We start from the raw sequence: 12,491 nt of genomic DNA on the forward strand, positions 1-12,491 counted from the left end.
CATGAAATAGTTGCTTTTGTGGAAATAAAAAAAATAAAAAATCAAACAAATCTGATGTTCAGGTTAAACTTTAGCCGATAATCTTGATCACATCTGCATTCCTAAATGGATTTAGTTCATATCATGTAATTGATAGATTTAATTTTTGCATAAATATGCAGTTAAAGTGATCAAAGTGTCAAAGTCAGCTTTATTGTCAATTCTGCCACATGTACAGACATACAGAGAATTGAAATTACATTACTCTCAGACCTTGAGTCAATGCAAATAACAAAAACTCTACAAGAGGAATGTAAATATACAGTAAATACAAGACATTTCAGTAAAATTAAATCTACTCAATTTACCTAATAAAGTGTCCAGTCTGTTTATACCTGATTGATGTGCACATTTATATGTGTGTCTGTCTGTGTTTATGCCCCATTGATGTCCACATTCCTTTGCCTGTGTGTTTTGAATGTGTGTTTTTATAGCGTGCAGTTTCGTACCACCCCAATGGACAGCACTGGTGTTCCTCACATCCTGGAGCACACCGTTCTGTGTGGCTCTCAGCGTTTCCCCTGCAGAGACCCCTTTTTTAAGATGCTCAACCGCTCGCTCTCCACCTTCATGAATGCATTCACAGGTACTTCCCCAAAAGTCCGTTTTTAAAGGGATAGTTCACCCAAAAATGAAAATGACCTCTTTCCATTCTTCCTCCTGTGGCTTCAAACCTTTGTGAGTTTCTTTCCTCTGTTTAAAGGGATAGCTGACCCAAAACTGAAAATTCTATCATTATTTACTCAACTTTCACTTGTCAAAAATGATTGCAGTTTCTTTTTTTGTTGATCACAAAAACAGTTACTTTTAAAACCATTGTAAATGGTTACAGGTTTCTGACATTTTTCAAAATGTTTACTTTTGTGTTTGTGTTTAACTCTTTAAAGTAAAGAACCACTTGAGGGAGTAAATAAGCACATTTTTAGGTTTTGGTGAGCTCTTTAACACAAAAGAAGATATTTTGAAAAATGCTGGTTGCTGGGACCCACTGAGTAGGAAGTATAAAATGAAAAAAAAGTTGCTTAGCAAGTCAATGGGTACCAGCTACCAGCATTTTTCCAAATAGCTTCTTTTGTGTTTGACAGAAGAAACTGGGTTTGTATGGGAGCTGGAAATGCTAAAAATGCATGAAAATGAAAAGTGCTTAGAAGTCCTTGAAATTGCTTAGTGTAATTGTGTGGCTTTCATAATAATATATCTTACTAAACATGTAATAATAATAATAATAATAATAGTACTAATAATAATAATAATAACTTATTTAAATGAAATAAAATAGTCTTCTCAATATTGTATGTGCTTTTGCATAAAATGAAAGCGTTGGAGCATGTGCTTATAGCGTGATGTGGCTGTTTTATTATTTTGTTGTTGTTTATGTGCGCCCTTTCATTAAGTTGTGGGAGACTTCATGAATGAACAATGCATAAAACTAAAATAAATATGCATTTATGATTTAAATACTATACTATAACAAATAGCATCTGATACAATATGAATTATGTATATATGTGTAATTAAAAAAATTTCCACACTTCTAAATTTCGAAAATGTACCTGGAAAGTGCTTGAAAAGTTCTTGAATTTGACTTTGGAAAGGTCAGAACCCTGTGTAAGAAATGGTTTTTGAATAAGCGAAGGAGTAAAGGATGGCACAATTGTAATTTCTGGATGAACCATCCCTTTAAGCTAACATATGCATGTGTGGTTTATCTTTCTCATGATTTTAATCTCTCCTTCAGCCAGCGATTACACCATGTACCCGTTCTCCACCCAGAATGCCAAAGACTTCAAGAACCTCCTGTCAGTCTATCTGGACGCTGTCTTCTTCCCTTGTCTCAGAGAGCTGGACTTCTGGTTAACGCTCTGAAACATACTCAGCTTTTCCACAATTAATTCTGCATGAATTTGAGAAGATGTTTGTGTTTTTCAGGCAGGAGGGCTGGAGGCTGGAGCATGAGAACCCCACTGACCCCTCAAGTCCTCTGGTGTTCAAGGGTGTGGTGTTCAATGAGATGAAGGGAGTGTTTGTAAGAAAACTTCCATGTCCTGTTCAGATTTCAAGAATATATCAGTAATATATGCAGAGCTTTTTACAATTTTTAAGATGATCTTTTATTCTACAAAGATGCATTACGTAAAACAAGTGACAATGAAGACATTCTATGTTATGATGCATTGATACAATTTTGGCAATAGCCCAAAATACATTGTATGAATCAAAATGATAGATTTTTCTTTTATGCCAAGAATCATTAGAATATAAAGTAGAGATCATCTTAAATTAATATATTTCAGAATTCATACGGTCATGAAAAACCTGGAAGTTTTGGAAAATCTGAAAAAAAAAAAAAAACCTACAAGATTTTAGAAAAGTAATGGAAATTAGTGAATCAAATATCTGTATACTTCAATATGGGTTAGTTGTCTTCTGTCCATGTCCAAACACATGCTCTTACATTATTAGGGCTATGTTAGCATTATCTAAATAAATTTTATATAGATATACATATTCATTTAAACTAAATAGATTGTTGCATGTTTTATGATATTCTATAATAACTTTGAACATGCATTGTTTTTCTTATTATTTACCAAGTGCACGTAGACATTATATGAAACATTAGGTCATGAAAATTTACTTGAAAGTCATGGAAAAGTCGTTGAATTTTAGTAGTAGTAAAAATGTGTATGAACCCTGATATTTAGTAAATATACCACAAATATATCAACACTTTTTAAAATTAGAAATGTGCATTGAGAAGCACTCTGTTTAGACAGCTTTAAAAACTATTTTCATTTTTTTTTCAACCCTCATATTCTAGATTTTCAAATTAATGAATTTCAGCCAAATATAGTCCTGTTTTAACAAACCATATATTAGTTAGCTACTCTAACACTATACAAGATGCATGGAAACAAAACATACAAATTGGGGAAATAATAGAAATTCCCACACTACATGTAATACAAGGAGAAAAATATATATTAGTATATTTTTTACCAATAATTATTCCCTTTTTAAACCAAAAATACATTAACAGAAAGCTTATTTATTCTGCTTTGAGATGATGCATAAATCCATCAACACTGGTTTTGTTGTCCATAGCCACTTTTATAAAATTATAGAATTTTCTTTTCTTTTTTCTAATAATAACATTAAAAATATATAGAAACAGGAGTAGTTATATAAACAGATATTAAAACAAAGTAGTTTATTAAGTGAATTATTAAAATTTAAAAGATTATATATATATAAAGAAGTAAATCAAACACAGAGTCTCTAAATCCTTTTGTAAGAAGAACTACTTTTTCCACCATTCATTCACATCTGCAGCTGATGTCAGAACAGCAGAAACTGTTGCTCATTCACTAACATCACTTTAGAGCTAGTGTTTGAATGATTCTCTAGCGTAATGTCTGATATATGATATATACTAAAATGCCATCAGTCTACAGAGGTTTCTCAATATTTCTCTGTTGCAATCAGGAAATCACAATATTACTGAAGTGTAAATACAGCAATACAGTTTAATAATGATTTGATCAGCTGTTGTTTAAAATCATGTTGTCTTTCTCTTTGGGCTTATTATGCGGTCTCTGTCGCCATCGTTAACATTGTCAACTGTCTTTGCTTAGAGAGAGGCTAATGGTCTCTCTGATATTATAGATATTTAAAATAGGCACCATTATTATAAATAAACTGCATAGCTGCAATCTAAACAACTACATTCTTGACCAAAAAAAGCCTCAAAAGTACATTATATTGTCCAACAGCAACAATATTTGTGAACTGTAGAGTGTCCTCTGCTTGTTGCTGTATGTGGTCAGAGTAAGACACAACACCCTTGGGTGAAGAGGCTGTACTAGTGCTGTTACTGGCAGAAAATCACAAGGCTATCAGCCAATCGGATTCAAGAACCAGACAGAACTGTTGTATTAAAAAAAAAAAAAAAATTATATATATATATTTTTTTTTTTTACTCCCAAATTAAATTTCAATTTACACTTTTGCCATATATTTAAACTTAATTATTTATTAACATGCAGTTTTGTGAGACTTTACTAAATGAAGATGTTTTAGTAATTTAGCTGTCATAATTATAAAAACACTACTTTCTAAGCTTTGTGCCATACCATAAAATATGAAATATTAGTGCACCCTCATATATGCATGGCTCAATGCCTCTGTTCTAATGTTCTTGTTGGAGTCATATTTACACTGATTAGAGGTTGATGTTTTGAGACTAACAATCTGTTATCCTTCTCTTGCAAATGTTGTGTGTGTAGTCTGATAATGAGCGTCTGTACGCTCAGCACCTGCAGAATAAACTCCTCCCGGATCACACTTACTCTGTGGTGTCTGGAGGGGAACCGCTCGCTATTCCTGAGCTGACCTGGGAACAGCTCAAACATTTCCACGCCACACACTACCATCCCAGCAATGCACGGTACACATGCTAAACACATTAAACATGCATGTTTGTACAAAGTAGACCGTACTGATTATTGCCTGTGTTTGTTGCAGTTTCTTCACATATGGGGATTTGCCATTAGAGCAGCACCTGCAGCAGATTGAAGAAGAGGCTTTGTCAAAATTTGAGAGAACTGAACCAAACACTGCCGTTCCTCCTCAGACGCCATGGGACAAACCTGTATGTTACACATCGCACACATTCGAAAGACCTGTAAAATTAACAAAGACATAGTAATGGGAGAAATTAAGCTTCTTTAAATCAATTGTAACAACAACTGCAACAGCTTAACACACCGTAAATGCACATCTTTCAAACAGAACTATTTCAAATATTTTCACAGAACTAAATATTATTAAAGGTGGTCTACAAATAAGTAAATAATGCTACATTTTTGTTCTTTTAGTATTTTATACTGCTTGTTTTTTATTATTAGGGAGGGCTTGATAAATTAGGTTATTCTATCATTCATTTTCTTTTCGGCTTACCATCGAACCGCCAACTTGTCCAGCATATGTTTTACACAGCAGATGCCCTTCTGCCGCATCCTATACACTCTTGCATTCACACACACAAACTACGGACAATTTTGTTTATTCAATTCATCTATAACTCATGTCTTTGGACTGTGGGGGAAACTGGAGCACCCGGAAAACCATGTGAACACGGGGAAAAAATGCAAACTCCACACAGAAATGCCAACTGACCCAGCTGGGGCTCAAACCAGTAACCTTCTTGCTGTAAGGCGATCGTGCTACCAACCCCTAAATTAGGTTAATTAATTGTTAAGTAATAAAAAGCATACTGTATTCAGAAATTTACTCTTTCTTCTGTTGAACACAAAAGAAGATATTTTGAAGAATGTTGGAAACTGTAATTACTTCCAAAGTAGCACAAATGACTATGGAAGTCAATGGTTACAGGCTTCCAGCTTTTTTCAGAATGTCTTTTATGTTCAACGGAAGAAAGAAACTCAAACACTAAGACAATCAATGTGACTAGCTAAGTTTAAATAAACCCCAATCCACTGATTTGAAGAGATTTGTAAATGTTTCAAAGCTTCATGCATTTTGAAAGCAGCCATCACTATAGAGAACTCAACCTGATAAAACACGCTTTACAAACTGCTTTGTGAGGTCTGTCCTGTTGTGTTTTTCTTCAGAGAATGGATCATGTGAGCTGCAGGCCTGACGCTCTTGCTCCAGACCCTGTGAAGCAGAACACACTCTGCATGAGCTTTCTGCTGGGAGAGTAAGAAACTAACATTTACACTTGTTTTGTAGTTTGATTGTCTTAGATCTGACATTTAACTGTCTCTTCTATGTGTTTCAGCATCACAGACACGTTCGAGATGTTCACTCTGAGCCTCCTCTCCTCTCTCATGATGTCTGGCCCAAACTCTCCTTTCTACAAAGCCCTAATTGAGCCCAAGATCGGCTCAGACTTCTCCTCCTCTGCAGGGTCTGTTGATTATAAGATTATAAGTTTAAATAGTTCTGTTATGTGATTATATTGTCACAGAAGGCATTTAGGCACATGGGTTGCAGCTGGAAGAGCATCCACTGTGTAAAACATATGCTGGATAAGTTGGCAGTTCATTACGCTGTGGCGACTCCAGATTAATAAAGGGACTAAGTTGAAAAAAAATGAAAGAATGAAGGTTTAAGGACCCTGAAAGTGTTAAGCATGTTTAAATGATATAAATGAACAATCTAGGCAACCCTAAATGTTCAAAATAGTAAATAAAAGAATTAAGTTAGAAATTGATTTCTAAGTGTGATTTATCTAGGTTTGACGGCAGCACTAGACAAGCATCTTTCACCATCGGTCTTCAAGGCATGGCGGAGGACGACACTGAGACAGTCAAACACATCATTGCCCAAACCATTGATGACATCATTGCGTGAGTGCCGATTGGCATTACTTTAGTGGTCTGTTTTGGCTTCTCCTTGTGAATAAAAGTGGCTCGTCTAAATGAATCAATGTAAATGAATTGTTTCAGATCTGGTTTTGAAGAAGAGCAGATTGAAGCTCTGCTGCATAAAATCGAGATTCAGATGAAACATCAGTCCACCAGCTTCGGCCTAGCTCTCGCTTCAGTGAGTGAACACGCAGACATGCACATAAATGTGTGATTGATCATCATTAGAGCATGCAATTCAAAACAAGTTTTCTGGTTAAACATTAGTAAGCAATCTAGTGTGATTTAAAAACTGCCTTGTCCAGGTTTCGTTAATCCAAAATCTTATTTTCCCCCCTTATGATGAACTATAGCCCCTTTCACAAAGTAATACCGGTAAATATCTGGAAAATTTCCGGAATGACTTTACCAGTTTATTAAAAACAGTGCTGTTCACACAGGCGAAGACGTTACAGAATTTTTCCAGAAAAGAGCATTTACACATCCATTCCAAAATACTGGTAAATTCTGACATCATTCACCACAAATGAGCTTTAAACGGCTGCGCTTGTATTTTTTAAACATTTGACTACATTACAAACTCTGTGGATGATCACTATTGTGAACAACTTCGATGAAAACATATGGAGGAACACTTTCTCATGTCGAGATGTTCATAATATGTGCGTGTGCTGGCGCTCACAGGCTGTTTCACAGGCACACGCAAAGCTTGAAGGTAAACAAACAGCGGCTTATCATAAGCATCTTATCGATAATTATTTACACAGTTGGCATTAAGAAGAACATATAAACGTGATCTGACTAACTTCTAGCAGCTTAACGCGTCTGGGAAAATATTCAAAGGCTTTTATTCGCATAAACCGCGCAGACGGAAATGCGTCTGACTGTTCTGATTGGCTAAAGCAGACATCTCACGTCAGCACATTCTAGACGTGCACGCGCTCTGTCCGGCAATCTTCCTTCTGCATTCACACAGCGCAGCATTCCGGGAAATTACCGGTAATCTTACAACTTCTCTTTCTGGAAAATAGCCAGAACGAATTTACCGGTATTTTCAAAAAGGGCCTGTTCACACATACAACCTTTCCGGAAAATTGCCGGTAATTTTCCGGAAAGGTCTGTATGTGTGAAAGGGGCCTATGATTACTAAAACTAAAATAAGAGTCCATTAAAGCTAAAAAGTAATATTTAAAAAAAGTAATAAAAGTAATTTTTTAAAATCTGTAAATTTTTCAAACATTTATGAACATTGTCCATGAATAGTTTTCTTGAGATTTTAACATTTGATGCAAATTTTCAAAAGGTTCAAAGCTCACATTACTGTATATCTAAAAAAAACATTTAATTTGTCTGTCTGGCAGTATATTGCCTCCCTCTGGAATCATGATGGTGATCCAGTGCAGCTGCTGAAGATCAGTGAAAGTGTGTCTAGATTCCGGCAGTGTTTGAAGGAAAACCCTCGCTACCTTCAGGAGAAAGTCCAGCACTACTTTAAGGTAAGATCTATTTGTTTAGTTGATAATATTATCAAAACCTACTGAATACAAACTTTATGCACATTTAAATAATGTAATTAAATACAGGGTTTATGCGTCATGCCAAACCTGAAAAAAATAATGATTTTTAAAATGGCAATTTACAGGCCTGGAAAAGTTTTGGAAAAAACAGAAAAACCCTCAAGGTTTTGTAAAATTTCATGAAAATTAGTTGAACGAATATCTGTATACTTGAATATTGAAGGTTACTTGTCTTTACTTCTTTTCTGTCCTTGGCCAAACACATGCTCGCACATTATTAGTGCTGTGTGAGCTTTATTTAAATCAATTTTACATGGATTTAAAAATAAACTAAAGATGGTTGTTTTTTGACATGCTGTAATAAATTTGAACGTGCATGGTTTTTCTTATTATTTACCATGTAGAGTTGAAGTCAGAATTATTAGCCCCCCTGTTTATTTTTTCCCTGTTTTCTGTTTAACAGAAAGCAGATTTTTTTTTCAACACATTTCTAAGCATAATAGTTTTATTAACTCATCTCTAATTACTGATTTATTTTATCTTTGGCATGATGTGAGTAAATATTATTTGACTATATATTTTTCAAGACACTTCTATACAGCTTAAAGGGACATTTAAAGGCTTAATTAGGTTAACTAGGCAGGTTAGGGTAATTAGGTAAGTTATTGTATAACAATGGTTTGTTTTGTAGACTATCGAAAGCCTGAAGGGGCTAATAATGTTGACCTTAAAATGGTGTTTTTAAAATTAAAGACTGCTTTTATTCTAGCCAAAATAAAACAAATAAGACTTTCTCCAGAAGAAAAAATATTATCAGACATACTGTGAAATTTCCTTGCTCTGTTAAACATCATTTGGAAAATATTTAAAAAAGAGAAAAAAATCAAAGGGGGGCTAATAATTCTGACTTCAACTGTATATATAATGTCATAAACATTTACTTGAAAGTCCTGGAAAAGTCTTGGAATTTTAGTAGTAAAAATGTCTATGAACCCTGTAAACAGGCTTAAGATATTCAGCTAAGCAGCCGTAAGTTACCAAAGAATAATAAATAAAAGAAATAAGCTAAAAAAAATTTCAAAACAGATTAAATAAAAAGGCATTATAAAAATAAAAACTGAATGAAATCCTTACAATTACTACTATGCCCTACTATGCTCTAGTCTAGATTTAAGAAAATTATGTTAGTTTCATGATCTCATTTTTTTATGCATGTTTTTATTGCTTGAGTCGCTTAATGCCTTCCTTAATTGTTTAATGTTACAATTTAAAAAGTTGTATCAAATTTAGCACAAAAAAGCTGAATGACTAAATTTAATGTAAATGTATGTTGCATTAAAATGTTGATCTGTGCTTTCAGAATAACACTCATCAACTGACCCTTTCTATGAGCCCTGATGAGAGATTCTTGGAGAAACAGGCTGAAGCTGAAGAACAGAAACTACAGCAGAAAATACAGATCCTCAGCAATGAAGACCGCAAGGACATCTATGAGAAAGGTACAGTTTAGGGCTGCACGATGCTGGAAAAATGCATTCTTTTATCTGAAAAAAAATGTTATATGAATAATTTAAATACAGTGTCACAAGATGGTTTGAATAGCTCTATTTGGCGGTTTTCTGGGCAATCTTACAGTATTCAGGTTCAGAAATGTAATAATCACAAGGCAAAATGCTTTTCTTATCATACTTTAGTCCAAATATCTAAAAAAAAAAAAAAAGATCAAGTAAAAATATTGTTTAACCTTCAGAAGAAATAAGTCAAAATTAAGTTTTTTTTTTCTTAAAACAAGCTAAATAATCTGCCAATGGTATTATCAAAATAATCTTATTTTTAAGTTGAAATGTAGATATTTGAACTAGAAACGAGACAAAAAAGATTTTTCATAAATCATATGAATAATTAAATACAGATGATGCACTAAACAAACTATTTTTTGTGCCCAAATGTTTTTAACTCTCTTAAAATGCTCAGTTACAGGCCTTGAACACATGCATGTGATATACTTTCACTCTGTTATGGTTTAGCTTAGCTGTGATTCTACAAACCACATGTGTTCTGTGGCTTCAGGGCAACTGTAATCCAGACTCAACATTATAGATCTTGCGATGTGACTATTGCAGATGCGCACATTGCGTCATCTATTAATTAAATTATTAAAATTGCACATATTCAACGCTCTACTTTGCACTAATTCTTCTTGAATTGTACATACCCACTAGGCTTGGGTCGGTATAAGTTTCTGACGGTATGATAACCTTGACTAAAAATATTACGGTTTTACGGTACCATGGTATTGTGATCACTGCTCTAAAATATATTCATTTTAAATGACTGGGTAAAAAACTAAAACTTTTCTCCCCTTTGAAAACAATATATTTTATTTTGAAAAACATTTTCAATATTTTGGAGCAGTAAACATGTCAGGGTAAATAATTACAATGAATCATTGACTTTGAATTACAATGAATCATAGATTTTTTTTGGATTTGTGCTAAATGGTAGCACCATTGACTCATAACAATCTGGTACCTATAACGCTGAAGAGAGTGTGTTTAACTGTGGTGTTGTTTCAGGTTTACAGCTGTTGGCCGTTCAGAGCACAACTCAAGACGCTTCATGTCTGCCTGCATTAAAAGTGTCCGACATCGAGCCCATCATTCCCTACACACCTGTACAGCTCGGAGCCGCAGGTGAAAAGCACACACAGACACATCAAGATCACAAGCAAAGTTGATATGAATATTAGGACTGTTGATTTAATACTTCAAAGCATTAGATCATTTTTATTAGATGTTTGATTTAACACGTTTGGTTAGATATTGATCGCCACCTACGCATGCACACACACACACACACACACAAACACACACATAGTTATGAGCCCTTCTGTAATTTTTATTTTTTTATTATTTACAAATTTCGCCAAGTGATGTTTACCAGACTGAGGAAATTTACATAGTATTTTCTATATTTTTTTCTTCTGGTGAAATTCTTACTTTTTTTAATTTGACAGGAATTAAAGCAGTTTAAAAAACTTTTAAGTTTAATATTATTAACCTGCTTACCCCTTTGACTGCTGCTCTAACAAACGGTTGACCATGTTTTGACTGTTTTAAATAATGGTTTACACACACAGCATTGTGTTTGGTTAAGGAGACATGGAAAATGTGCAGATCTGGTGGTCCTCCAGGAACGTGCTTGAGAAACACTTAGAAAATAATTTTAAAAGAATTAAAATTGCACCGATACTCATTTTAACTTCAACTGTATGTACAGTAAAAGGACGATGAAAATTATGAAGAAAAAGTTTAATTTGTCATTTTAATATTTTTTTTTGTCATTTTAAACCTGTAGAATATAAAAATACTGTTCTGGTGCTGCAATAAATGAATGGGCTGTTAAAATTTCTATAAACCCATTTAAATGCAGCATCTGAATAAAAACAAAGCATTGCCTAAACGTTGCGACGCAGTGGCGCAGTGGGTAGCACGTTTGCCTCACAGCAAGAAGGTCGCTGGTTTGATCTTCGGCTCAGTTGGCGTTTCTGTGTGGAGTTTGCATGTTCTCCCTGCGTTCGCGTGGGTTTCCTCCGTGAACTCTGGTTTCCCCCACAGTCCAAAGACATGTACAGGTGAATTGGGTAGGCTAAATTGTCTGTAGTGTATGAGTGTGTGTGTGTGTGTGTGTGTGTGTGTGTGTGTGTGTGTGGATGTTTCCCAGAGATGGGTTGTTGCTGGAAGGGCATCCGCTGCGTAAAAACTTGCTGGATAAGTTGGCAGTTCATTCCGCTGTGGCGACCCCGGATTAATAAAGGGACTAAGCCGACAAGAAAATGAATGACTAAACGTTTAAATCGAAAAAATCTGTATAAATTCTATTTTGAATCAAAATATTTCTTTTATAGTTTCTACTTGAAACATAAAATAAACATAAATGTTTTTGAATGCTAAAGCAGAGTTCAGACTGCATGATTTTTAGCCCCGATTTTGACTCGCTGACAGGTTTTGAGAAATCGCTGACAAATGCCTGAAATCACAGGCAAATTGGTGCTCGTTCACGTGAGTGACAATCACACAGTGTAAACTATCAAAGACGTGATTTGAAAAAATCTCAGATGAGTAGTCGATGCCCTGAGATATTTGGCGTGCTGTTGGTGATTCAAATCATGCCGTGTGAAACGTGTCACCTACACCTACAGCTAATGAGAGAGCAGCATCCACTAGCGTGGGTACCTGCAGGCCAGGGGGAGCTTGGGGGAGAAGTTAAAGCGCTCATTTTCAGTTTATTTGGACCCAAGAAATGGAAGAAAAACTAGCAGAAATTTGACTGGAGCACCATGTCTTTTTGATGCGTCATGTGAGCAATATCACAACCAGGTCAAAAAAAAGACAGTTGAGGAGAAATTGCTAATTCCCTTTAAACCCAAGTGAGCAAACATGTACATTTTCTGGCCCACTAAAGGCTTCTTTCTCATTATGTAGTTAATAACAAAAGATATACTACGCGTTTTTGGTTGTGAGAAGTAGTTTGGACGAAGTTG

General features: G+C 34.7%; 1 protein-coding gene across 2 annotated transcripts in view; it reads left to right on the top strand.

Annotated features, from left to right (window-relative positions):
• The window catches only part of pitrm1 (pitrilysin metallopeptidase 1), a 29,373-nt gene that overhangs the window by 4,407 nt on the left and 12,475 nt on the right, over positions 1 to 12,491 (top strand). The window contains exons 4-15 of one of the 2 annotated variants that reach the window (XR_015477669.1): positions 474 to 625; positions 1,778 to 1,892; positions 1,969 to 2,065; positions 4,326 to 4,486; positions 4,564 to 4,690; positions 5,673 to 5,761; positions 5,843 to 5,971; positions 6,300 to 6,413; positions 6,513 to 6,609; positions 7,793 to 7,927; positions 9,309 to 9,527; positions 10,454 to 10,641. Coding sequence is in view for 1 of the 2 variants with exons in the window: in NM_213487.1 (NP_998652.1) it covers positions 474 to 625; positions 1,778 to 1,892; positions 1,969 to 2,065; positions 4,326 to 4,486; positions 4,564 to 4,690; positions 5,673 to 5,761; positions 5,843 to 5,971; positions 6,300 to 6,413; positions 6,513 to 6,609; positions 7,793 to 7,927; positions 9,309 to 9,447; positions 10,525 to 10,641 (1,472 nt within the window). In the remaining variant the exon portion in view is untranslated. 2 annotated transcript variants of the gene reach the window in all.

This window comes from Danio rerio, chromosome 2, assembly GCF_052040795.2.
Source record: "Danio rerio strain M-AB ecotype USA chromosome 2, GRCz13ab, whole genome shotgun sequence".
NCBI classification, from domain to species: domain Eukaryota; kingdom Metazoa; phylum Chordata; class Actinopteri; order Cypriniformes; family Danionidae; genus Danio; species Danio rerio.